General features: G+C 40.7%; 3 protein-coding genes across 3 annotated transcripts in view; all 3 read left to right on the forward strand.

Annotated features, from left to right (window-relative positions):
- The first annotated feature begins 32 nt into the window (after positions 1 to 32).
- On the forward strand, positions 33 to 15,466 carry espnlb (espin like b). Its single transcript, XM_081699677.1, has 10 exons — positions 33 to 644; positions 1,473 to 1,663; positions 4,194 to 4,380; positions 4,963 to 5,145; positions 5,517 to 5,642; positions 9,408 to 9,554; positions 9,971 to 10,091; positions 11,373 to 11,497; positions 11,954 to 12,124; positions 13,152 to 15,466. Exons 1-10 carry the CDS (start codon positions 294 to 296, stop codon positions 14,643 to 14,645), a joined length of 3,096 nt encoding a protein of 1,031 aa, XP_081555803.1. The 5' UTR covers positions 33 to 293; the 3' UTR covers positions 14,646 to 15,466.
- Positions 15,467 to 16,951: 1,485 nt separating this feature from the next.
- On the forward strand, positions 16,952 to 23,914 carry rab6bb (RAB6B, member RAS oncogene family b). Its single transcript, XM_027028314.3, has 8 exons — positions 16,952 to 17,273; positions 19,219 to 19,277; positions 19,379 to 19,432; positions 19,547 to 19,652; positions 19,792 to 19,903; positions 20,472 to 20,565; positions 20,782 to 20,848; positions 21,280 to 23,914. The coding sequence occupies exons 1-8, from the start codon at positions 16,967 to 16,969 to the stop codon at positions 21,342 to 21,344; spliced, it is 864 nt and encodes a 287-aa protein (XP_026884115.1). The 5' UTR covers positions 16,952 to 16,966; the 3' UTR covers positions 21,345 to 23,914.
- Positions 23,915 to 24,319: 405 nt separating this feature from the next.
- The window catches only part of aire (autoimmune regulator), a 5,983-nt gene continuing 2,575 nt past the window's right edge, over positions 24,320 to 27,727 (forward strand). The window contains exons 1-8 of the mRNA XM_027026344.3: positions 24,320 to 24,625; positions 24,831 to 25,090; positions 25,400 to 25,574; positions 26,077 to 26,223; positions 26,470 to 26,535; positions 26,689 to 26,802; positions 27,209 to 27,345; positions 27,615 to 27,727. The exon at positions 27,615 to 27,727 is cut by the window's right edge and continues 9 nt beyond it. Coding sequence (XP_026882145.2) covers positions 24,944 to 25,090; positions 25,400 to 25,574; positions 26,077 to 26,223; positions 26,470 to 26,535; positions 26,689 to 26,802; positions 27,209 to 27,345; positions 27,615 to 27,727 — 899 coding nt within the window. The 5' untranslated portion in view covers positions 24,320 to 24,625; positions 24,831 to 24,943. The remainder of the gene's footprint in view (positions 24,626 to 24,830; positions 25,091 to 25,399; positions 25,575 to 26,076; positions 26,224 to 26,469; positions 26,536 to 26,688; positions 26,803 to 27,208; positions 27,346 to 27,614) is intronic.

Here is a 27,727-nt window from a genome sequence, read left to right on the forward strand (position 1 = left end):
CTATGTTCTCTACTTTAGAACATTTTCAGAGTGAGAAGTCACACCTTTCTAAAGACAGCACCTCTTGTTTTTGTGAGTTTTTCAGCTCTAGCATAGTGTGTTTTTGGAGAAACTCAAAAGACTCCAAAGCAGATATCCTGATATTTGTTCAGGTTGAAGCCTTTCATTAACCTTATAGCTCCTTATTAAGTATCTCCTACTGCCTCTCCTCTTTGGTCAGCCAACCAGCTGTCTCTCCCTTGGGCATTTTAGTGGCAGCTCGAGTGTCAATTTTAGAAGGCGGGAGGGGTATAATGACAGTCAGGGACTGGACCCCTGACACTTCTGTGCCAAGCAGGCAGCAGGGCAGCATGGTGCTCCACACAGTTATCCAGGCAGCACGGGAGGGGGATGTGGAGGCTCTAAGAGCACTGCTCGAGTCGAACGGCCTCAGCCCCACTATCACTGATGCCCAGGGTGCCACGCCCGTTCACCACGCTGCCCGCTGTGGCCAACTCTGCTGTCTGTGCTTTCTGGTGGGCGAGGCCCACCTCTCCATCCATGCCCGCACCAGGAATGGGGCCACGGCTGCCCACGATGCCGCTGCCACGGGGCACACCCGGGAACTGAAGTGGCTCCTGGGACACAGGGGCTGCAGGCTTGAGGTGAGCCAAGATATATTACTTTGTTACTTGCTTATGCTGGAACCAGACAAAACAAGTGATATAAAAAGGAAAGCTGTTAGCTTTATAAGGGTGAATTGTGTGTGGGTGTGTGGGCATGGGTGTTGGTGGGGAGGAAAGATAAGTATGCTATGTTATTGAAAATACAGAGCTGTTAACTGTTAATCAACAGTGACAGTTCTGCTTGGCACATAAAGCTTAAAGCATGATCCCTATCACAACAATGAGTTAGTATTGTAGAATTGAAATACTGGTGTCTTTAATACCTACCATCCTCCTTTGTGAATCAGATCAGTAAATAGTGATGACAATCTGAGTTTGCAAGAAAAGGGAACTCAAAAGGGGGTGGGTGGAATGGAATGTTACCACCTTACCTTATGGGTGGTGGTTGAAGTCACTTGGTAGGAGGTTCTGGTTTAATACACAATGATGTAACATGCCTCACTTGGACATATTCCATTTACACAAGCTAGTATCTGGCTGCTGCACATATGTGCTAATAACCTAATAACTCTAAGGTTCTTTAAGGTAAGATCATAACCTTAGATAAGCTTTATTCCAGGGCAATAAGGGATGAATCAGTATAAATACATTTTCAGTGTTTTCCAGTACTGCTGATCACATATTTATAGATTGGGGTTTCCTGCCCAAAAATTCTTGATTCATCCAATAATCAACAAGTTCTTCATGAATTGGATGTGGTAGTGTGTGGTAGAGTGGATCTGCTGGGTCATGGGTCCAAACTTGGGAAAACAAATCACTGGTATGCTGGGTAGTTGATGCGTGTTCTGCACATGTTCCTGGATGCAGGATCAGGACGGGGAAGGAGCAACTGCCCTGCACTTGGCAGCGAGGTTTGGTCACACTGACACCATGCGGTGGTTACTGTCTGTAGGGGGCAGCACCGAGCTCGAGACGCACTGCAATGCACTTCCAGTCCACTACGCTGCTGCCAGTGGAAATCTCACCTGTGTCAAATTGCTTCTGGCCCATTCTCCATGGTGATCCTGTGCACACATATGCACACACACATCTCAGATATGGCTGAAGTATCAGCAAACAACCTACTGTTCACCTACCATTCACTCAACTCTTTCTCATGTTACATATATTAACAAAATGAGAGCGTGTGGGATGTTTGTGTGTGTGTGTGTGTGTGTGTGTGTGTGTGTGTGTGTGTGTGTGTGTGTGTGTGTGAGTGTGTGTGTGTGTGTGTGTATGTGTGTTCTCCATGCTCTGCCTGCTTCATAAAGAGCACCTCAGAATCACCCAGGAGCTCTGGAGTCTTAGTGATACCTGTATGGGTAGGATGAGAGGCTGACATATGTTAAATGGTTTCCTCAGGCCCAACAGGTAATAATACACGAGAGGTCTCTTATCCACCACATGTTATCTATCACCTGTGATGTCATCCTCGGCCTGGCCCCGCCCTCTCTTCCTGCTCGTCACTGAGGCGCCTTACACCTGTCTACTCCCACCCCTGTCTTTGTACTTCACATCTGATGTATAAGGTGGCTAGTATCACCTTATAAAACATATGGTCACTGTGACTGTCACATTGGCGGCCTGAAGAGTGCTCATGTAACAGTGCACATCTGTTTTATGTAGTTGATACAGATACCAAAAGAAAGGGTGTAACTAGCACAACCCAAAGTGCATAACTCTTTTGTTTGGCTGGGGGGATGTCTATACAGATAGTATAGATATCAACAACAGGAGAAAAAAAAAAGAATTTAAAAAAGAATTGAAAGAAAAACATCATCATTCATCAACGACAAAAAAGCAATAATAATTTGGAAATAAATGACTGATTAATAAGAACAAGAAATATGTGCATGTTAAAATAATGTTATTAAAGAGGAATAGCATTCAGTGTGTGCATGTGTGAAGGAAGAGAAGTGTTTTGTTGTGGTTATGTATAGGGTGATGTGGAATTGGGTATTGGAATTCATTGTATATACTTTAGATTTGCTTGGGGTGATCACTGTTGAAAAAAAGTTAATCAGTGGGGTCCAGACAGAGTTGTATATTTACATGTACATTTACATTTATGGCTCTTATCCAGAGCAACTTACCAAAGTGCTTTGTCATTTACTCTTTGAATACATCCTAGCCAGTAGAATAGGTTAGAGTCCAATATACCAATGATCTAGAATACTGTAGAAAAACAGGGATCAATGCTGATGCCTAGAAGTACAAAATACAAGGTCTATCTTAGACAATGATAAGTGCAATAAGCAATAAGTACTTGAGTTTGTTAGACAACATCAGTGTAATAAGCAATACCCTACAATAAGTATTAGTTTAGTTAGTCAATATAGGAGCAGGGTCAGTGGTCATTTAAATATTCCACGAATAGATGGGTCTTCATTCTGCATTTGAAGACTGCAAGGGACTCTGCTGTCCGGACAGCAGGCAGAAGTTCATTCCGCCATCTGGTAGCCAGGACAGAGAATAGTCTCAATGCCGATCTTCCATGAGATTTGAAGCCTGGTATTTCAAGCCAAGCCATACTTGAGGTTCGAAGTACTCCAGATACGGATAAGGCTTTGACCACTGACCTCATGCATGGAGGAGCTGGTCCATTTTTGGCTTTGTAGGCATGCATCAAAGTTTATAAATCTGCTGCGTGCAGCTACTGGTAGCCAGTGAAAGGAGCGTGGCAGTGGAGTAACATGTATGAACTTTGGAAGATTGAAGATCAGTCTTTCTTTTGCATTCTGCACAGGTTGAAGAGGACTGATGGCTCTTAGAGGAAGACTAGCAAGTAGCGAGTTGTAGTAGTCTAGTTTTGAGATCACAAGAGACTGCACAAGCACCTGGGTAGCTTCCTGCGAGAGAAAGGGCTGAATACTTAATATGTTACAAATGAGAAATCTGCAAGACCAGGTTATATTTGAAACATGAGTTGAGAATGACAACTTGTTGTCCAAAGTTATGCCCAGGCTACGGGCAGTTTCAAATGGTGATACCATGGAGTTCTCAAAGGAAACTGTGAGATCATGGTAACAATTGGGAGTACCTGGGATGTACAGAAGCTCAGTTTTACTGGGGTTGAGCTTCAAGTGGTGGGCTGTCATCCATGACACACTGTCAGTCAAGCATTCTGAAGACCTGGAGACCTGCATGTCAGAGGGTGGAAAAGAACGAAGTAATTGAATGTCATCAGGGGTAAGAGAAACCATGAGAAGATATTACATCACCAAGAGAGCAAGTATACAAAGAAAAGAGAAGAGGGCCTAATACTGAGCCATGTGGAACACCGGTAGAGAATCTACATGGTTTGGATGTGGATCCTTTCCATGTTACCTGATAGGACCATCCCTCAAGATAAGACTGAAACCATTTGAGTTGTATTGAGTGGTTTGGTTTTTGATGGAGGCAGATATATTTTCTATTCATATTTGATCAATTAGTGAATTAATATTTCATGAGGATAGTTTTCTTAATGATGGTTAGAGCTGTGGGTGGTGAAGTACATAAGTCATATACAGAAATCAATCATCTGTGGCTGTTTAACACCTGGTGCAGGTGTGTGGACCATCAGATGGCTACCGGGGCCACACCCCTGTACCTGGCCTGCCAAGAGGGGCACCTGCATGTGGTGGAGTACCTGGTGAAAGATTGCGGCTCAGATGTGCGTCTGAGGACACGAGACGGCATGAGTGTCCTCCACGCCGCGACCCACATGGGCCACCATGCCCTGGTCGTCTGGCTGGTGAGTCGTACCCTACTTAAAGACTGAACGACCAATCACCATCCTGCTACTCTTGCCTTGGCTTGCTCATTAGGAGTCTGGACCCAGATTCTCTGTAATTTCCGTACAGCTGCTTTGTGACGTGTTGTAAAATGTACCATATAAGTAAAACAATGGTGTGAAACAGGTATGATAAATATTTTTCATTCTGTGCTTAGGAACAGAGTATGGATGCACCGTACAAGCTCATCTGCAACACACGCCGGCATAAAATCAACAAATTGCACACTCCATAAAATAATCTCTGAATTATCTAGTTTAATTGTGGAATTCTTGTGCACACTGCCCATGAAGTAAAACCACGTCTTGTCCTCTCACTACAACAAATTTATGAAATTAAGTTGTTATCTCTTGGGGAAAAAGAAATAAGGGGTACAATGGAGAAAGTCACTCTCACTGCCGCGTTGGGAAAATTAGCAAAAGTTTCTTAAACAATTTTTGACAACTTTACACAAATATGATAACTCATATAGTCTGCATAAATCTTATTATATAAGTATCTGACAGTCCACTGATCCTAGACCTGTTGTTTGTGTACCACAGGCGTCCTTCACTGATATAGATCTGTCATGTCAGGACGAGAACGGTGCCACTGTCCTGCACTTCGCTGCCAGCGAGGGGCACCATCGCATCCTGGAACGACTGTTGCTGATGGGTGCCAAGGTCCTGCGGGACCGCTGGGGCGGGACCCCCCTGCACGATGCTGCAGAAAACGGAGAAATGGAGGTGTGGTCACAGCCCTCTGTGACCCTCCCCCAAGAGCTAAGAACTTCACCTGAATTGCTTTTCTCTTTTCTTTGGTGCTGTTTTTCTTTGGTTTTACTTGGTGGCATAAAAAAAATGGTTAATTATCTGATTATTAATAGGATCAAGTACAACTAAAAAAGGGTAGTGCACAGGTCCACCACGCAAGGATTCTGGACTGCGTTTAGCATTCACCTGCTACTAATGACATGTTGTGTTTCAAATGTAACTATATTTCTGACAAGTTGCCTTCATAGCAATTAAAAATGTGAAACATACCGCAAATGACCAATTAATGACCTTAACATCATTACTAAGTAACTGACCATCATCATAATCTAATTTTCACTCAGTGCTGCAGCGTTCTGCTGGCCAATCACGTCAGCCCGGTGGAGAAGGACGCGGATGGTTTCAGCGCGGTGGACCTCGCAGAGTACCACGGCCATGGCGACTGCGCCATGCTACTCTGCTCTGCTCAGGTGCGTGGAAGCCAACTTGGGCCGTTTACGTGTTTTCAGGTCAACCCTGCTGAGAAGTACCTGATTTCACTTATTAGGATGCTTTAATGGTTAAAGAGACGTGATCATTAGTGAAAGAGGCGAAGCTCTGCAGGCGGGACCTGCAGACACTAGGTCCTGCCCCACATGTTTACTCAGCTTAATCTATTTGAGAGCAGTTATAGAAACTTATTCACTTGTTGTATTTATGAAAATGGATGCAATGCGGCATAAAATAGTTATGGTAACCATGAAGCACAGTCATAAAATCAGTTCACTATATTTCTTTAATACACATTTTCATGTATCATAGAATGACTCTGTACCGCTACCTACTGGTGTAATACGTATACCAAGCTATACATTAAAAAGTATTCCTCAGCCAGGTCCCCAGGACTCACTATTCGGTCCATGTGGTACACGCCAATGAAATAAGACAAGTATCTGGTACCTGCGTTGTGTGAGCTATAAATTAACACTAAGACCTGCACTTTATTTTACTTTTAATTTATCATTTCATCTACATTTAGTTCATTTTTAGATGTACTTGAAATGAAGATATAGTCTGCATGGCTGATGTCAAAATACGACCCATTAATCTCCTAATATCAGCATACGGTAAATGATTTCCATCTGAACCACGAGTAAATGTGTTGACAAGTGTTTGAGAAGAACAATCTTGACATAAAGTGTCAAGACGAAGTGTTGTGCATCATATTACGCGTATTTTATTTACTGGGCTGGGGAGGAAGTTACATGGAGGAGAGCGATGAAAAATATCAAAGAATACAGCTGTAGGATACGTAATGTTCGAGAAATGTAATAAAAACATTATTCGCTATTCTCTTTAATTATGTCTGCTCAAAAATATTGATTCCATGCACGAGGGAAATTATACATGCATCTGACCTTGTAATACAAGGATATCACGTATGCATCCAGTCTGGTTCAGCAGGCGGTCACACGTACCTGCTGGTGACGTAAAACATAAAGAGCATCAAGTGAAGTATTACTACGTAAATGAAGTGGAAAACTTGCTGCCGCTGCTGGTTCCTGGCGCTATAACAGCGATGCATATTAAAAGTGATGAGGACAGACAGGCTGGCGAATTAAAAGAGCGGTTAGCTCTGTTTATGTGCTATCAGTTATCATACCCCCTCTCTGCCTCATCTCTGAATTCGTAGCGGAGGAGAAGCGTCATTCGAGCTCCGCGTGTCGAGTTTCAGAACCTCAAGTGCGCAGCTCGCGGATCTGACAGGACATTCTCCGCTTGTATGTTGGCATCTTTTCCTGCCAAGCCAGTCCATCAGATGGCTGCCAGCAAGCTGTGTTGTGATCTCCAATTTGTATAGTGATTTGGTTCTTGTTTACAATGACGAAGCGTACGACGTGTCTTTTATGTTCCGAATAACAAAAGTCGATGGCGTTGCTAAATTGCTAAATAGTTCAGTAAAGTATATAATAAAATGTAAAATGTCAGAATACTTTGGACACATCTACATGCGAATTGTCGTATTAATAAACACTTCTGCAGGATCGGTTGATCCATTGGTAATCTCTTAAACCATGAATCCACTTTTTGTTTTGGTTTTAAGATGCTGTGAGAATTCTTTAAAGGACCAGGACCGTTCACTGTTGTTGCTGTTTAGTTTGTAGAATAGGACAACAGTTTGGAATTTTTACTCTTTATGATGCACATTGAAATTTAGACTAAAAAACAGACTGTGATTCATCTGTGCATGATGCAACATCCACTACTCCATGCTCTTCATACTCTTTTTTTGAGGAGGGGAAACATTTTGATTGAAATGTGTATTTGCCTTTTTTGAATCTATGTAACACTGGAAGCTTGACAAAAAGGTATCTGTTTACTGTTACATCTGTGCTTCACAGTTAAAGAACATTTAGGCTGAAAAGGTATTACCCACGTGATATTAATTTAAACTCAAACCACTTTTCAAAGTGAGTTCATATTTAGCTGATAAAGGCACCATGAATATAGAGTTGTTGATGTTTGTGATGAAGTTGTTTATTTTTGTGTTGTTTGTGTTGATGTTTTTGTGTTGTTTATTTTGGAGGTGGTGTTCATGGTGAATTTGAGCATATTCATGTGTGCATGCATGTTTGTTGCAGACAGTACATGTATGTATGCATGTCACCTGTTGCTTGTCAGTAATCTGCCATTATGTTTTACTTACTAAACATTGGATAAACTCCAGTGTATTCAATAGGCTTGCAGCCACCATGTGACACAGATGGTTAGGTAATCTTCAAGCCCCCCCAACCTCCCCATCTGAATTTGGGGTGGTGTCTTATGCATACAGTACACTCCATCCACATTATTATCAGACCCCTTATGATTTGCAGTCACAACAGGACACTCAGTGATTTAATTATTAATTAACACCATTTAATTATTCAATGACACCTTGGGAGAAAGACCTCCATTCTCAACGTATAGAGACATTTGAGGTGTTTGGTCACCCATGTGATTGCCACAGGATGTTGCTCTGAGGGCTCATGCGCCTCTAATCTTCCACTGGCTAAGATAACACCCTGGAATTACTATACACTGTGAGTTCTTCTGTGATGTCTCTAAACATGCCTTTTTTGCCATTGATAGTACTTAAAAACTGATTATAAATTGATCAACAATGTGATCATTCTGTTGTGCACGTAGAGGAAATTTGTATTCAGCATGTTTAAAATGCGTAATCTTAGAAGAGATTACTTTATACAGTAATTATAACATGGCATCCCTGCAGATGTGTCATAAACCTTTTGTGTTAGGAACATGCTTGTGTTACTATTTTACTACGTCAAAACGTTTAAAAAGTAAAGCAAATGGATATTTAGATGTATTTCTATTTTATGTAGGGATTTCATAAAAAAAGCAAAAATGTAATGAAATAATAAGTATTTATTAATAAATCTTCATATTTTTATGATAGTTTATCAACCAAAAACAATTCTTTGTAGTGGAGGTCCATCTTTGGCTTGTCTGCCATAGATTTACAATGTTTAATTAGCCAGAATGATTACATAGTCACCACTGGAATGGCATGATCAGCCAAGATTTGTGCAGTGGGACAAGTGGTATTTTTTAAAATTCTCTGAATGTAAAGAGATGACAGATGAGGGAGAATGTAGAAGGCATTATATAAATGTGATGTTACAAAGGCAAAGGATATGGAGGAAGACTAGGGTTCTTCAGTCAAGCTTTTTACATAGAGGTTTACTAGCAGCAAAGATGGGAACAGTGACTGCTGAAAAACCTTTTTGACCTCATTTCTTTGATTTGTTTCTCAAATAAAATGAACCATAACCTACCATATACGTTTATGCAAGTGCAGATAAAGATTTTAGAATGGGAAATAAATCTAAATATCCTTAACTATTTGTAGCACCAGAGAGTTAATGTTTTTGTTTTCATAGAGTTGTGTTTAAGCAGGCAAATAGCAAACAGAGCCCTGAATTGCTGCTACAGCATGCGTAATGTGATCCATCGTATGAAATAAAAGAACTCTATAGTTTGTATGTATGTCTGTTGGGTTACATGGGCTATGTTCTGTGCTATTTTGGACATTTTTACCATGTTCCCGGAGGCTTTTCTTTTTTAATTTTTTTTAAACATATTACTGCATCGATATACCATAGGACCTAAGATCTGTTTGACCCTGAGACATTTGTCTGCTTGCTATTTTAAACCATCAAAAGTCACACTGACCATTTAATTTGTCTTATTAGCTTCAAGGTTCAGTGGACAGTGTCCTTTCATCAGACATTATTTTCAAAGAAGAGGAAAGGGCTCTGTTTGGTACTGCCGATCACCTCCAAAAGGTCCCAGACAAGTCCAGTGGAACAAGCACAAGGGCTCCGATGGACAAGAGTGAGGTAATTCTATACAAGGATCACAATCATTTTAAAGTCTGTAAAAATTAGCTTCTTTACAAACACCACAGAAAAACAGCATAGCAGGTGTAAAATTACACATCACTTAATCCCACTCGCACACCTCTACTTCCATCTGTGTTTTCTCTGCTCCAAAGCATGGGGTAAGTGAGCTAAATCAGCTTTGTTATAGTAATGCATGGGGATCTGCAGAACTGAAACTGAGAGCTGTGGACTATGATCAGGTCTTAAAAACCTGATACTTCTGAAACACTGGGGATCTAGAACCAACACATTTTCTTTTTGTTAGATTGTGAAAATCAAAAACCCTCTAATGGTTAAAATTATTTGAATGCTACAGTTTGCCTGGCCCTGACACAGACCTCTTCCTAATACCTGTCTTTGTTGTGTTATCCCAGCAGTTGCTGAAGGAGGAGCCACCCCAACTCTGCCCCACCCCAGCGTGCCCTGACTCCTCCTCTCCACGCTCCATCAGAACTGCAGCCACCTCCTTTCAAAATGTACAAATGGCTTCTGCAGGTGAGAGTCCATATATAGGATCTAATGATTTTGAAGTCGCAGAAATTCACAGGGACACATAATTTTGAACAATTACAGAGATCTACGGTTAGTGCTAAAGGACAGATTTCATTGTCTTAGTTTTATTTTTGCTTTCAGCTTTATTTGTAGTATGCAAATTGAATTCACTTCATTTATATACTTCCCAAGAATTCTTCAGGTGATCAGTTTGGGACATTTTATGTCACATATTTTATGTATGTTTTACACTCACAATACCAGAACCAGGTATGGAACCAGGTGCAGAGTTTTTAATGGGTAAACACAAATCCAGAACACAAATCTAATATCAATATCCTAAGGAACAGTTCAGTAGGTAGACAGGCAAACAAAACAAAGGGGACAATCCAAACTCATGAGAACTAGACAAAGTAAAGGTCAAAGCCAGGCAAATTAACACAGACAAGGAAACTGCTCAGAGATGCAGATTACAAGTAACAGCACAACTTTGCAACTAGTCTAACCTATTGGGGTAGCTTAAATACGCTGCCACTGATCACTTAACAAGGAACAAGTGATAACAATGGGGTGACACACAAGGGGGAGATACTCCAGTGTGCTCAGTACTCTGGTGAGCTCAGTACTCCAGTGTGCTCAGTACTACGGTGATCTTAGTACTCCGTTAAGAACAGTACTGTGGCGCACTCAGTACTCCAGTGAGTTTAGAACTCCGGTGCGCTCAGTACTGCAGTGAGCTTAGTGCTCCGTTAAGATCAGTACTGCGGTGCACTCAGTACTCGGGTGTACTCAGTACTTTGGTGAGCTCAGTACTCCAGTGAGCTCAGTACTCTGGTGTGCTCAGTACTCCAGTAAGCCTGACCCCTGGGGGGCAGAGGTGGTGCCCTCCCGAGCCAGTGTGACAGCTATGCTCTCTCCTCTTTACAGCTTTCCAAATAGAGACATAACCTGGCCACAGAACCTGACCATTTCGGTGCTTTGAGAAAAAACTCACCCTACCCAAATTCTAACAAAAAAGATATAACACTGTGAGAGGAATAATTTGATCTCAAATCAGTGCAGAGATAGGATATGTTTTGTCTTTTTTGGGGTTTTTTTTTGTATTAGGCTGGGGTTCTCCAACATTCTCCCTTTCATAAGTCATTTGGCAAGTTCAGTTGGATGTCAGTGAGCTGGGGAAACATTGAACTGTACAGAAATCTCATTCAGGATTTGAATATTTTTAGAATGTATAAATGCAAAATCAATTCATTTTTGTGTGTGTGGGTGTGTTTGCTCTTACAGCTGTGTCCTCTTTCACCACAAGGAGGCACCCTGAGGAGAATGAGGCACCAATGCCTCAGACAAAGTCCCCAAGGTTGTGGAGACATGCGGGAATTTCGGCAGTCTTCACTGGACATGCAATAAATGTATCTTACTGATTCTTGACTCTAGCTTTTAAATAGTTTGTTATCCACATATAGCTTGGACAATAGGATTTCACCATTGCATATTTACTGGAATTCATTTAAACATGAGTAAAGAGATTTTGGAGATTGGAGTTTAGATGGGTTTGGGGTTTAGTTGTGCAAAAATCTATGAAAATTATACAACAGTTTACATTTGTTAATAATAGTTTTAATAAATCCAACATGACTGGGGGATGAATAGCTGAAGGACTACAGCTGATTTGTGCTGATTAGTGTTTCCTTGTTCTACTACACCTGATTCATGTCAGACTTCGATAGCTGATACCCGACATTGAAAAAAGCATAAAGAGCCAGCGTTCATAGTTTATTAACGACCATGCAGATGAAAATATTATGTTCCTCTAATAATTGCAGTTCTTGATCTGTGTAATTCAGACAGAACTTCATTTCTTTTAGAAAAGAGAAATGAAAATGGCTGACCTGATGGAGGAGGTAAATTTTGCTGACATTGACTCACTGGTTCCCACCTACGATGAGCACGGAAGACCCATTCCTGAGTGGAAACGGCAGGTGCTGGTGCGGAAGCTCCAGGCACGGCTACAGGATGAGGATGATCAACAGCGAAAGGTAAATATTGTCTCCGAATATTTGGAATTTTCATGGAGATGAGGGCTGGCACATGCTGAGAAAGCACATCTCTGTTGAACACTGTGACCGTATGCTGTGGCATTGCACAACTCTGGGTGCATGTTGTAACAAAAACAAATATACAGAGAAGGGTCCAAGCCCCTAAAATGCCAAGGAAAAACTCCCCGAGAGCAAGAGGAAGCAAGGCTCAGAAAGGGAACCCATCTTGGTTGACAATGGATGGCAAATTTATAATCAGTGTAGTTTAAGTTGCTATAAAGCATGTAAGAGTAATCTATAAGTCTTAAGGAAATAACAAATATTTGACAGAGGTACTCAGATTAGTTCAGTGAGAACTATTTAGGTAGCTCTGTTCAGAATTTGCACATGCCTGAAACATTAACCTATTTTACTAGGCTTTTACTAGAGTCCAGTTCTGCTCTGCAAGCAACTGTGATTCTGAACTGATCAGGAGCTCTGTTAACCCCCAGTACTTCATTAATTAACTCCTTAAAGTTTAAAGGGTTAAAACCTGTTAGGCTTATCAATTAGTTGTTAATTGTAACTCTTCAGTATTCAGTAACTCTTGTGAATTTTCTTTTGTGGATACAGTGAATGTAATATGAAAGAGAGATGGATGAAACTCTTAGCATCACTGTTGATTTATGGAAGTATCAGTCAGGAATCATTGTGACTAGTGCTGTGATATCTGAGGGTTTCTGCAATCACTTGTGGAAATAAAATGACTTTAGGGAGTATATGTTTAAATAGCCTTTATTATTTAAGCATATGGAGGGTGCCCCTCTAACAGGGTGAATTATCTACAGCTACAGACTCAGGTCTTTAAGCAAACAAGTACAAAGACACAATACAATACAGCTCCCTATTCAAACCTCTATATTGGAGTCTAAATTACATTTTATTTTGTTTACTAAACACTATTAATCAGAACATCCGAGCTTGAATTCACTTCTCAGTGTTATCATCTCTGGTCACTGATTACATGTGATTCTCTCATTCCTTTCAGGCTAAAGACAAATATATGGATTGCTGGAGGTACTCAAAGGTACACAATGCCATATTGGGTCCCTTTGGTGAGTTGTTAACAGAGGATGATTTGGTGTACTTGGAAGGACAGATTGAGACTGTGTCCCTTCAGAAGAAGTGTCAGGCCTATGAGCTGGAGTTGGCCCGTCTGGTCGAGGAGCTCCAAGTTGTCCTCCCTGCTCCCATTGTCAACATCTCCATCAACACTCACTTCCAGCAGCAGCCAAACACGGCAGACTCTCTCGCTCTGCCCATGTGGTGCAGCCGCATCTCGGGGGTGGTAAAGAGCATGTCTCTGCTTCTGAGCAACCTCAAGGGCAGAGACAGTGAGGGTGGTGAGTGCAAAATGCCCAGCACAGAACTGACATCGGTCTTCACCACGCAGCCAGAAAAACAAACCTCTGTCAAGGGCAGCAGAGAAACAGTGGAAATGGAGATCCAGCTATCTGGAGTTTCAGTGAGAAATTTAAGGTCTAATTTTGAGAGTCAGATAGGAAATATCTACCCATTCTCTGGAATGTTAAACAATGCATCTAGGGCTAATACAAAGCAACAAAACATGTCTAACTTCCCACCAGGACATGAGCCAGAAGTAAGTGCTATCCAAGACCTGAATCTCATTAATGACAGCAGCATTACATGCAAGTTCAATGAGAGCAAGGAAGCAGCTAAAGTTAAAGAAACCACAGGCTTGCGTAAAGAGCGAATTGTTGTCCTGTTCTTGAGCCACTGGAAAAAGTCTGCCTATGCTATGTCTGTGAGAGCCAAACTGAGACAAGATCTCAACACACAGAGCTCAGCAGAGAACCATGGTGTGACACTCCCAGTTCCTCATCCAAAGAATGGCTCATTGTATCACCTCTACAGGCAAAGGACCACCATAGACAAAATGATTTGCAACTGGAGGGCCATCATTGCCAGGGTTCCTTCACGCCAGATCCATAGCCTCCAAAGAAAGCGGGTCACCTACTCCCCTGAGCAGTTTCTCCCACGAGTGGATGGTGCAACTGTGCCTTACGACAGCCTGACCCTGGAACTCTTCATGCTGGGCTACTTCCACATCCTGGAGCAGGACCTGCCATCTGAGGAGCGAAAGATGAGGCACTTGCTCTGCTTTGAAGTGTTTGACCACCTAGGGGCTTTCTCCTGGGAGATGGTGAGGGACTTCCATCGGGCTGTGCTGAGAGATATCGAGGCTGGCAACCGGGAGTGGGGTGATGGCTTTGAAGATATCAAGACTCAGTTCTTTGGGACAAGAGGAAACGTTCCATCCCCCAAGGCCCCAGATGACCCTGCAGTTATGGCAGTCCCCAGAGTCATTGAAAAGAATGCTGTGCAAGATGAGAGGGCCCACAGCACAGGTGGGAAGACAGACTTCTCATATATCGCTAACAATGAAATGTGCAAATACATAGACCGTAGCTTTGCATTCTGGAAGGAAAAAGAAGCTGAGCTGTTTGACTTTGAACGATAGTAACCTTGGTCTCTTAGTCTGGGTCATTCTGCAGTCAACATAGGGTTGGAACTGGACACTGTGTGTTTGTACTGAGACTACTGAGACTCTGAAGACAGTGGCATATAAGGTTAACAAGACTATCCTTTGTATTAGCATCAAGGTGCTCCATGCTGTAATCACTCTTTCAGCAGACTAAAGTTTCTTCCTGGTAATTTAGATGGGCATCAGGGATAATCTTGTAATGTAAACTGAGTTGCCAGTTTATTAGTTACACCTACACTATGGCTGAACCAAAGGGCTTTTTAGTCAATTCTGTGTATTCATAAGGTAATTAATTAACTAATGGCATCTTGTGCCATGTTACAATAGCCTCTTTCATGAAATACCTGTTTTCAAAAATTGACATGATGATGTCTAGATATTTTTTATATATTTTTTGGCAATAACTCATGACCAGTATATGAAAGCATATATAAGCTCATGCTATTTTTACAAGTGTATGCATAAATAGTATCTTCAACTGCATTTACATTATAAAGATGTATTCAGATAACCTGCCCTTTAGGATGACCCAGGACACTCATGAATGAGGCTAATTAGGATTTACAGTGTACACAGGGTGCAGTTAATAGACTTAAGAGTACAACAGTATTGACAGGAGTAGATTATAACTTTCAATTGGTTGCAAAATGTATGGTTGCCTATTTGGTACAGTTATGGAGCAGGTGTACATAAAAAGTGATCACTCATTATATATAAATTTTAAAAAGTGTATAAAATATCAAATGCATTTAGACAATGTGATTTGGAATAAAATAAAAATGATAAAAGAATGTGAATATATCTAAAACATACATTCATGCAGCAGCCATGTATATGCATTAATTTTGGTATTTTGATATGCTATTTTCTTTAATAAAATAAACATTTAAAAAATATCTTCATATATGTGTTCACTGAAGAACTGTCAGGGAGTGGATGTTTATCAACTGTGTGTTCAGCAGGCAGGCAGACTTTTATATTAATAATTTACGAATAGGCTTCATATAGCTGCAGTCTTTCGCTCTCTAATGTATAATCTTTTGTGGTACCTGCTTTAGGTACGTCACTACTGAAGATCTGCACGATTACAAGACATCCCTGTATAAAATTCTATTTTTATGAACAGCATCTCCCTCTTGTGGCCATTTAAAACAATCCGTTCACCAAGGTAAACATGCTAACGCTACATAGACCAATGATTTCATTGTCTTCCTAGGAACGTTCCTTGCTATGTTCCATTGCCTTCCTGTAGGAAGGTGGCTTACTCTCTCGCGTCTTGATTGCAGCCTTGTCGGTTATCATAGGTGAATAGGCTCACCACCAGACACAGGATCATCTAGCAAACAGTGCTTAGGTGGAAATGCTAAACGCACTTGTACATTGGCAGAGCATCTAAATGTGCAGTTTAACTATTTTTAGTGTATAACAAGTGGCTAATGGAGTTTCACCTTGATCTGTGTGTATGTTTCATATACCTGTGTTCATGTCACCCTTAGGAGAAAAGTCTAACTCATAAATGTCTTCAGTGGGAATTTAATCTGAGTTTCCTGATGTCTGTTTTCCACCAGGTTTAAGTACAGATAACCAGTGTAGTGTCTGTGATGTAACAACAACAACAATAATAATAATATAATGATGATAATAATAATAATACTAATAATGATAATAATAATAATATAATTCTATGATTCATCATAAGAATTATTATTATTATTTATGGTTGCTCTACCCTCAGAGGTGGTGGCTAGTTTAGGAAAGGTGGGCATTAAGACCCTGGGAGCTGTGGCAGCGGTATGGAGCGGGCTTTCTTAGGCTGGTTATGGGTCGAAAGGAAAACCTGGAAGACCAGAGCAAGGCGTGGCACGCACGCATGCACGCATAGAAATTGCTTTGTCAGTCTCCATTGACGTAAAAGGCTTAATAATTATCCTCTCATAGCAGTGACGTCTGAGAAGCCCAGAGCACTTTAATCTTTTAATATAGCAGAATAATCATATTTTGATAATCAATGTGTTAGTGCAATTGCTTTAACAACCCCCCCCCCCTTAGGAAACGGAACAGTCCATACAATGAGGCTTTATCCTAAAACCCGTTTGAATGTTTCTAACAGCCTGCATCGTGCACATAAATTACAGCTCCAAAAGGTGTTTTTTTGGCCCCTAGAAATTTGAAATACTAACTTTTTATAAAAAGCACTAGGCAGACTATGCGCGTATGATTTTAAAAGGTTGGTTGCACCAGCAGTAACTTTTCCAATCTACACATAATTTACCACACAAGATGCAGATGCAAAGCGGATGTATGGCCTGCGGTTTAATGTTCAGAAGAAGCTTGCGGGCTTCGTTTCCGTAAACATTAATGATACTAGGCGTATAGCGAAAGTTGCGCAGGCGTACTGGAATGCAGACTTGACATCGCAAAGCAGTGCTGCAACATCCATCGATTCGGTGCACGGAGATTATCCATCTGCATTTTTGCAAGACTGGTGGGACCTGTACATATTAATCCATCACAACTGTGCAATCAGAACAACCATGTCCATGGGAAGTGACTTTGGAAATCCTTTACGGAAATTCAAACTTGTTTTTTTAGGGGAGCAAAGCGGTGAGTCCTGGGTTTGCCGAGATTGGGTTTACACGAACATATTACGCTCTATCACATGCATGAAGTAGACTAATTCAGTTATTATTGTTGTTTATTTATGTCCTTACACACGAATACTGTTGTTTTATAAGATCTTATATAGTTATTGGTTCCTGTCACTTTTAAAGAGATCGCCTTCATATTTTCAATTTTTGATTAGTCATGAAAATGTATAGCTATGCACTACATTACACACTAACGTAAACCTCACAACCTTGGTGATTCTTTACAATACGGTTACAGAAATGACGCGTTGACAGAATATTCCCTTGAATTCTAATCGCATATTCTTATAGTGACATTAGGCTTGTAATTTATGAGAAAATACTTATGGTTCTGGCGAGATCTTACTTAAAAACGCATTTCAAACGGGAAATCATGTAAACAAATTGTTAAATTAAGGCGTGGTTATTTGTTCTATCAAGGATCTTGTCTCAATGCTAAAAGAACGACAACGGCAAAGCGAATAAGCAATTCCCGTGTTATCTACTCGAGACACACCCAGGTCGGCAGTGTCTGTGGAATTCTTCAACTTGGCAGCTCTCGCCTCCGTTTTGCCGTAGAATAAGAATAATAGGTTGATAATAAAACAAGACAGCATTTCAGCAACTTTGGGTGGGCACCAAGATAATTAACAAAAAGATAAGATCAGTTTCTGTAACAGTGATTGAGCGTGATCAAGGTGATCGCCTGAGGTAGGCTACAGTATGTTGTTGAGAAGACGTAATCAGACAGTCTGTAAGCACTTCGTGTCATCTAATAACTCGATATCCGAAATGCTAACACAAAAGACCAAACATTTAATTCAAAGACATATACACTATATAGTATTATATTAAATATATCCACTCTGTCTATATAAGCCCTTGATATAATGGCTTCGCACAACAGAACGCGGGTGCATCAGAACTGGAATATCGCCAAGAGCAACGCTGGTGCCAATAATAGGTTTTATGCACAATGTCAGTTACAAAGCAAGCGGCACTGCATGGACCTTTTAACAGCTGTTCTGTAAATACACATGAACTAAAGGTCAACAGTACATTTCTGTCGCATAAGAAACACTACAGAGTGAGTGACAGAGCAGTTTTCAGCTAGAGTCTGGTCCCGAAGCTACCATAGGCTACATGCTGGGAAAAATTCCCTGGGATGCTGCTGTCCACGGTACTGAACCTCGTCGATGGTTAGATGTTCATATCCGTTATCCCTTTCATATCTATCTATTCGGACCATTCATCTTAGTAAGGACCATAAGTAGGTTTTCATATTTTTTGTCTCAATAGATTTCCCTCCTATTTATTGTGATGGTTGGCTGTCGCTGTTTCTGAATCTCAAGGAACAGGCCAGACCTGTAAGGCCTGAACAGAGGAGCCCTCTTGGGTGTGAGTGCACACTGTGCCAGCATTCTGAGAGATCTCCTCTGATTTTTTAATTGTATGCTGCTCTAGACAAAAACGTCTGCTGTGAATGTAAATGTTTTTTTCCCTCAAAAATATTTTGCTCGCAACAACGGGGATACAAAACCTTAGACAGACACATGTTCCTTGCACATCAAACAGCATCTAGCATCTGGTTGTGTTTTCAAAAGCCAGAGTCTGAGGAAGAGGAAAGTAAAATTTTATGTCTATTTGCAGTAGTGGAGAAATCCGGTTACTAGCACATAGAGCTGGTGATAACGAGAGATTATACCATACAAATGTTTTTTGTTTTTTTTTAGCCCTATAAGGTCACATGATTATTTGCATTTAATGTCATTGTCAAAGGATTATGGGAACATTCATTAACATTCTTCAATGAGCATGTCATGTAGCATATGTTAAGGAATAGTGCCTAGTCACTAAGTGTATATGAGGCATCACTGAATCCAATAAACATGGAACATGTTTTCGCCTGTTTCATATTTCAGTTGGAAAGACATCATTGATAACGCGATTTATGTATGACAGCTTTGACAACACTTACCAGGTATGTCATCAAGTCTTTGCTGGTGTCACTGTTGATAAAAGTCCTATAATCCTCTTAGAAGTCCAAACATCAGTGATCTGGTGAGTTCTTTTTTTCTGTAGGCAACTATTGGGATTGACTTTTTATCAAAAACCATGTATCTGGAGGATCGAACTGTAAGAAACTTTGATACTTAAATATATACTTATATAATAGATGTATTTGTTACTTAAATAGCCCATGGTGGAAAATGATGGTGGGTAAGCAGTAAATGATGTTTTCTCTTTCAGGTAAGGTTACAGCTGTGGGACACTGCAGGTCAAGAACGTTTCAGGAGTCTCATCCCCAGCTATATCCGAGATTCCACAGTGGCTGTGGTTGTGTATGATATCACAAGTGAGCTACACGCAAACACTCATACAGGCACACTGTCGAACAATAGATCCATTATTAAATTTAGCAACAACTTATCTTCAAACCACCGATTTGATATAAGCTTGACCTAAGGTGACACTGTTACTCCTTGTGTGACCAGATGTGAACTCCTTTCAACTGACCTCGAAGTGGATTGATGATGTCCGGACAGAGAGGGGGAGTGATGTTATCATTATGCTAGTGGGCAACAAAACAGACTTGGAGGAGAAGAGGTTATTTCTCAGATATTCATGAAAAAATCTTTTGTACTATTTTAGGGTGCTTCTGCTGTTTCAGGGGCTTGAGCTGAATTTCTCCAAGTCTTGTGTGCTTTTTTCTTACTCTGTTTCACTGATTCAGAGAATAAGCTCTTGAGTCCATGGAACAAAATAAAGTTAAAGCTGCTGAAAGCCAGACTAAAGGTTAATCCTTAAATGCATAGGCATTTAGTTAACCATTTGAACAAACTTTGGATCATTAGCAACCAAGCATTAATATCTAACTTTGATCTACAAATTACCATAATAGTGCATAGCTGACCAAAGATTTTACTTGCAATACCAAAATAATAGAACTATGTATGTATGTATATTATGTGTGTATATATATATATATATATATATATATATATATATATATATATATATATATATATATATATATATATATATATATATATATATATGAGATAAGTGAGATAAGTTATTTAGATTTTGTGATTGGTGAATTGTTCAATAGGATAAAATTGAGGGATAGTAGGGGTAGAGTGCCTCATACATTTCATGGTGCTGTCTTGTACAGGCAAATCACAATTGAGGAAGGTGAGCAGAGGGCCAAAGAGCTGAACGTGATGTTCATTGAGACTAGTGCTAAAACAGGCAGCAACGTGAAGCAGGTGAGTCTGATAACTCAGCTATGAGCTTCATTCTCTACCGGGGGCTTGGCTGAACAGGGTAATCCAACTGAGCGTGAACTTTATCACGTTAAACACTGACACCAGCCTTTGAGATGTGATTTAGCTGGAGCATCGACATGTAAAGTGCTCTTGTCAGTTCGCTTTATCCTCAGCCGCCTATCTTGGGTTTGAATTTCTTCTGCTTTGGTTTGTCAGCTGTTCAGGCGAGTGGCTGCTGCTCTTCCTGGGATGGAGAGCCTGGATGACACTAACAAAGAGGGTAGTATCCTTTCCATGCAACACCCCATCAAGGGCTTCTAACCAACCACTGCAGTCATATTATGCTATTAAAAAAGGTTTAGAAAAATAATGAAATGCGATGCATTAGGGCATTATTTTTATGGTAATTATGCAGAAATATGGGAAAGCTAATATTACATAAGTTGACAAAGTTGAGTGTCATGCTTTGTAACACCACATAGATGCATACCTGTGTTATTGTTTATGTATATAGTTCTTGACTGTTTAAGTCATTGTTAAATACCTTTGTGTAATTATTTTAGGGATTTACATATGTGGTGAATATTCATTTGTAGAAAATCAGTGACTATTCATAGACTGTTTGATGATATAATTCAGTATATCAGAGGCTTCTGAAATGCATGTTGTGTGTTTATAAAGCAGATGGTAGGCTTCCTTGACAGTGAACTTCAGTGATTGACATCAAGTTAGACAAACCACAGGATCCTCCTGCCACTGAAAGTGGATGCTCCTGTTAGTACAGCGCCCCCTCATGGACACATACACAAGCTGCTTGTTTTGTTGCTTCCCATGGGTCAGCATCCAGTTGAACGTAATGATTGGCATTTAGGCTTTTTCCTTCAAACTGAGCACACTAAAAGTTATTAAATCTTTCAAATCTAAAAGAAAATTGCATCAACATTGTCAGTACAATACAACCCCCCCCCCCCAAAAAAAAAACAAAAAAAACAAGACAAACTCATAAATTCAAAATAAAGGCAAGACAATAAATTAGTAAATTAAGGAATAAAATTACATAGTACAATTTTTGGACAAAATGTTAAGAGTTTTGAGAAGCTTTATGTTTCATTATGTTTTGTATTTTTCTACATGAAGTGAGGTGTTTGATGATACCTTCACAGATGTAATGAGAATTAGGAGAGGCATTAGTCATCCTTCCTTCTTCTTCTCCATGCATGTAATCCCAGGTGTGGAGTCAGCTGCATCTTCAAACTCCCCCATGCATCTTTAGTAATTAAATAAAGACCTCAGAGTTCATGAAAGAAATAGAAATGACCCCCTGCTCAGACCCCCAGCGTAGACCTGCGTCGGCCTGTCCGCTCAGTGCCTGATGCGGTACACAGAAAGCTGAGACAGTGCTGCAAATTCCAGTGAAGCCTGACGTACGCTTTTGCACCTGTGATTAGTGGCATGATCATTGTCTGGAGTATGTCACATGCCTTCAGTGATCATACACTCCCATCTTCTCACTGGCCCCCCCTACCTTGACTGCTCACACACTCACAGCCCCACAAATCAGCTTTGCATGTTTCATCCGCTTTAGTAATTTGAGCCTCTTGTGTAACATCCACAGTCCAATTTTAAGGAAGTACTGATTTAAAAAGACCCAACACGTTTTCAGTAGCTCCATGTACACACTTTAAGATCTGCCATGCTGTACTGTATTGTATATAGTATTTATATTATCATGAACATTCATCCATTAGATGTGATCTGTGTTCACCAGTATGAGTTACTTTTCAATAAGATAAGGGCTTCACTACATTTTGCCCTCTCCCACCTGGAGTTGTTCTATAGTTGCCTAGTAAAGGGGTCTGTACGATTTGGTGATTTGTTGGTGTTGCCTTATATGGTCCAACAGATCCATCAATGTCATTTTTTGTTTGTTGATTTTTTTGGGGGAGGGATAGTTCTGAAGGAAGAAGATAGAACAGGTTTATTTATTTACATATAGAACAGGTGGTGCTTGTGTTAGAGTGATGAAATATCATGAGGGCTATAGTGAGGAAGAATAGGTTTTTAGGTTTGGCACAGGAGAAAAAAAAAATTAAATGCGCTTCTCGTTGGCTTCTTAATGGCCAGTGACCCTGGTTCAATTTGAACTTCAATGATACACACTTTGTTTCAGTGTCTTGCAGGAAATGTACCATTGTGCACATCCTAAAATGATGAAGTATGATGATTGTAGCCACACTCCCCTTTTAATCATGTGGTACAGTGTGTTTTTGCGTCTTTTGAGCACATTTTGCAGACGTGTGTAGAGTGTTAAAAAACATGTGCAACCATTTGCCTGGGAAACCACAGTCCTTGTTACCATGGAGAATGCTATGTGTGTGGGTAACTGTCCTCAAAGCCAGAGAGCAGGTACTGAACAGGATAGAGCAGAGAGAATGTACAGAAATGTGGCTGAAGTCTGCTCTATAAGATTCAGGTCATTGCACCAATACGTTAAAGGAATATGAACTGTTTACCTATCAGAGTAGTAATAGTATATTTAATTAATATTTCAAGATAATGTTGTCTTATTTGAATTTTTTCTGTTTGTTTACATGAATGCACTGACACCACTGTGTATAGAGATTCGTAAATTAATTTAGGCTGGTTTTAGCCCTTGTTTGTCAGGTCATTTCTAATGCCAGTAATTCTTCCACTAAATAAGATGTCAGAGTAGAAAAATGACCTTTATTTTGATGGTCATCAGGAAGAAATAAGACAGAATTACTGGGAACCTTCAATCCTGTAATTATTAATACCAGATTATGCTGACAGGTGAAGAAGCCATTGGGGTAAATAGGTTTTAGAATTATGTATCACATAATAGGGTATCTCTCCCATTTCACATTGTCATATTTAACCTGTACTTTCCTCTAACATTTTTACTTTATTACCTTCCACTTTTGTGACACTAGTGTGCCTTCTGTTATTCTAACACCAAAATGCAAAGCTCTCATTGTAAGGCGACTTAAGAACAGCTATGTCATGAGTGGTTGTCATTTCCGAAATGAGTGACCTGGCATTCGATGGATTAATGATGTTCATGTGATGAAATAATTCCTTTAATGACATCCCTGTACTCACACAATCCATCAGCAAGGCCGAGAGGCATTGCAGGTCTGTTCCATGTGAGAGGATGGTGTTTGCATGTGTGATAGGGGCCCTGCGGTGCCGTCGCATGCACAGAGCACCATGGGATTGTTGCCATGGGGTTGAGCAGAGCAGTGCAGTTGGCTCTCTATTCATTCTGTAAGGACATTTATGAGCATGACATCTGTCTGAAAAGATCAATAAACTCTATGTGTTAATACCACACCTGCTCCCAGCTTTCTGATTTATAGCCACTTAATTCCTGCATCATATCTTACATTGTAATTGTCAATAAATATGGGTCTCCTGTGAAGCTGTGTTCTCACTATAGCTGGTGATGGAAAATATCTTCACACTACCTAATTATTCTCTTAGGTAGTGTAAAGATTCTCCTATTCTCCTAATTGTTCCTTCTGTTCTAACTGACAATCTTCATCTATAACTGGTGACATTAAATGTGTGAGACTGGCATGTTTCATATAGAGTGGGGTGTTTTGTGTTATTCATTGAGCCTATGTATGTGATCGCACAGTGGAGTTCCCCTAACAACAAAGACTCTTCAGTTAGTCATACACAGTGGCAGGTGAGCAAGGGAGAGAGCCATAGCATGGCCTTCACTACTGCCTTTTAAGATAAAGTCTATTGTTGCCCAACTGTGGACTTTCCAAAAGTATACTCTAATAAACTGCAAGTCACTTTGACCTCCCACAGGATTTAAGACTGAGCATTCCAGCTGCATTCTCACAAGCACCACCACCAATTGGTCCCCAAAGGACTGCTAGATTAACGGCCCCTATGGGCCAAAGAGCAACTGAGAAACTCCCTCCAATCGCACAAGAGCAGATGGAATACACCACAGCCATTAAAGCAAATAAAAAGGAATGCAGAAGGAAGGTGAGGCACACTCTCATCACTCTCATCACTTGCTACCACAGTAAGTACATTTCTTCCCCAGCAGCAGACAAATTCATCAAAGATGATATGACTTAGGAAATCAGTTTATATTAAGAGTACCAATTTTGGATACATAGGAACATATAAGGTATAAGCGAGTGTCATACAGTTATTTTTTGTTTTTCATTGTCAGGGACAGGATACACTGTGTTTTTACATGCTTCCTTGTCCTGTGTTTTTACAAGGAAGTATAGTGGCCTGATCAGCAACAGGAGGAGGTCAGATGATCTTCAGCACGTTAGACAGATGGACTTTTCTTGGGCTCTGATTCGCTTCCCTTCTCTAGATCCCAGGCAGCATGTCCCAAGTGGAGGCTTTTGGGGAATCCGAGTTACGTTCTCAGCTAAAATCATCTAGAACTGAGATTGCCATGGCGATCCATGACCCTTTCCCTCTGCTGTATGGGCTTATGGATCATGATATCATCTCTGGTCAGCTGCTCGGGGTGAGAGTGAAAGGACAGTGCCATTAAAAACTTTCCATTTTGACTCCCCCTATCATGAACAACAATTAACATACATACTGGTTTTATATATATATATATATAATAAGCATGATTGTGAATGCATGTGTTGTTGTGGATGATAAAAATTGATAACTAAATCACAAAACTCCCTTATGATGCATCTACATATTTTACATACATATTGTATTGACCAATGAATTTCTAATAAATACTGTATGCAATCGAAACCACTTTTATCTCTCATGTGGCATTGATCGTCGTTAAAGCATTGGCCAATGTTTCTGTTAGGAGACTCTGGAGAGGAAGAAGAAAGATGGGATCCATAAGGCTATGTACTCTCTACTGTCGTGGCTGCTGGAGCAGAACGGTTCAGTTCTTCATGCTTTCTGGGCCAATCTAACCAAAGACTACAATCAGGAGAGTTACCCTAAACTGCAAAGCCTGTTCTCCAGTTTGCCTAAAGGTATAGCCCACAGCCAAATGTGTGAAGTGGCTTACTACATCATGGATATGACAGGCTAAATGATAATTGAATGTAATCAGTGGTTAATCATTTTTAAATTATGGAGAGGTAAAGTAATGCTCACACAGGTTTCATATTTAGATTTATGCAATAGTGCAAATGGCCTTCTTGGCAGCACCCTTGGGGTTGATATTCCTAAGAATATCAAGGCATGAGAGTTGCAATCGACCATTAGGCTCTACGCCTATATAATTCACTAAAATATAAAAGACATGCTAGATTGACACAAATTTGATAAATATGGGACTTAACATTCGGTTTGAGAATTAGAGTTACTGCTGTGGTTAATTTTAAAGTTAATGTTAGATGTAGAGGTAGAGTTAGGTTTAGCATGGTTAGTAGTTTTGGACTTCAAGTTAACTTTAGTGTTTGGGTTACAGTTGAGGTTACGGTTAGAGTTCAGTGTTTGGGTGGCTCTTCCCTTGACTGTAACCCCTGGTAGGGATGAGGATGGAGACCAAGGCCTCCAGGATTCCCAAGCTCGAGTTGCAGAATCGGGCTCTGGCAGACAGGAAGAAGCGGCTCAGGGAGAAGCAGCTGACCCACCAGCCACACCACTACACCAAGAGAGCCTTGCAGGCCAGCTCAGGTATCACCACCATCAGCTAGACCTTATCCTGCATATCATCAAACAGCATGGAGGAGCCACAACCATTTGCTTCAAAACAGGATCTGATGCTTTTCCTGTTCAGATTTAATGAGTGCTTGATAATTATGGGGATGTATTCAATCAGGTATGTGGGAGCAGGGGAAGAGGAAACTGTTAAAAGCAATAGCTCCTAAATTCAGAAAGCCCTGTCTTTACCAAGTGTAACCTGTGGGGCTGGTGTTCTAGGAGTCAAAGAGACATCTATGAGGAAGTCGGACAGTGCGTCTCTCTCTCAGGTTTCCGTGAGCAACAGTAAGCATGTTTTGGTAATGTTGATGCTTGTTTGTAATGAATGCATGATTGTAATGAATGCAATCAGTTATTTAATGCCAAAGGGGATCCAAGGCAGAGGATGCATAGAGGACACATAATGATCTAAGCCGGCTGCACTTACTCTTTCCACAGGTGTGCAGTCTGTGTCTGCCTCAGTCCAGCATGCTGTGACTCTATCTGCTGGAGAGCTTCCTGCAGGCTGTGGGACAGTGGAGGAGATTCTCATCCAACAAGTCATTGAGTCCGGTGAGGGCAGCTTTGCACTGACCACAGATCAGTGAGTCTAGAGATATCAAGTTGCACTGATAACAGACCAGCTCACATTCAAAGCATGGGGTGAGGGAATGTACTTGGGTACACCAGGACTAATATGACCACTTCCCAAAAATATTGTTGCATTATGCTCATTGATGGAGCAGCAAATATCACTTTCCTAATTGTAAGTCACTTTGGATAAAAGCGTCAGCTAAATGTCATCAAATGTAAAATGTAAAAAAAACCCTTTGTGCAGTTACTGCTACACTGACGTTTTTAGCCAAAAGCAGCCTAGCACAGAGACTAAAATATTTTTGTGGCTGAGTACTATTGAGATTTATTCACTTTGTCAGTTCCTGTCAGCAGTGGAAAAATCTTTAGTATTTTCATTTTTCAGGAGGAGCCAAGAAGTGTATCAAGGTCGGGGGAGAGTTCTACTCCAGCAACATGGAGGAGACAGCTAGCGGTCACATGCCACAGACTGTAGAAAATCATGGTCACCACCAGGGGGAGCCTAACACTAGTGCAACGGACGTATGTGGACTTGGCCTATAATCCAACATATTACATTTTGTAGTCATGAAACAAAATGAAAGCAGCCCTGAAAACTATTTGTGGTTCACAAATGTTTGGCCAAAATCTAAATATTACATGTGTGTATGTCTCTCTCTCTCTCTCTCTCTCTCTCTCTCGCTTTCTCTCTCTCTCTCTCTCTCTCTCTCTCTCTCTCTCTCTCTCTCTCTCTCTCTCTGTGTGTGTGTGTGTGTGTGTGTATGTATGTATGTATGCATGTGTGTGTTCAGGTAGAACGTAATGATGATGAGTGTGCAGTGTGTAAAGATGGGGGTGAGCTGATTTGCTGTGATGGATGCCCTCGGGCTTTTCATCTCACCTGCCTGATACCTCCCCTTTCCTC

This window comes from Electrophorus electricus, chromosome 17, assembly GCF_041902795.1.
Source record: "Electrophorus electricus isolate QZ-2024a chromosome 17, ASM4190279v1, whole genome shotgun sequence".
NCBI classification, from domain to species: domain Eukaryota; kingdom Metazoa; phylum Chordata; class Actinopteri; order Gymnotiformes; family Gymnotidae; genus Electrophorus; species Electrophorus electricus.

Coding starts and splice junctions, on each gene's coding strand:
- rab6bb (XM_027028314.3), top strand. CDS start 16,967: ATGTATGGCCTGCGGTTTAATGTTCAGAAGAAGCTTGCGGGCTTCGTT. Junction 19,653..19,791: donor GGTTGTGTATGATATCACAA/GTGAGCTACACG, acceptor TTGTGTGACCAG/ATGTGAACTCCTTTCAACTG. Junction 20,849..21,279: donor TGACACTAACAAAGAGGGTA/GTATCCTTTCCA, acceptor AGTGAACTTCAG/TGATTGACATCAAGTTAGAC.
- espnlb (XM_081699677.1), top strand. CDS start 294: ATGACAGTCAGGGACTGGACCCCTGACACTTCTGTGCCAAGCAGGCAG. Junction 5,643..9,407: donor TGCTACTCTGCTCTGCTCAG/GTGCGTGGAAGC, acceptor TTGTCTTATTAG/CTTCAAGGTTCAGTGGACAG. Junction 10,092..11,372: donor TGTACAAATGGCTTCTGCAG/GTGAGAGTCCAT, acceptor TTGCTCTTACAG/CTGTGTCCTCTTTCACCACA.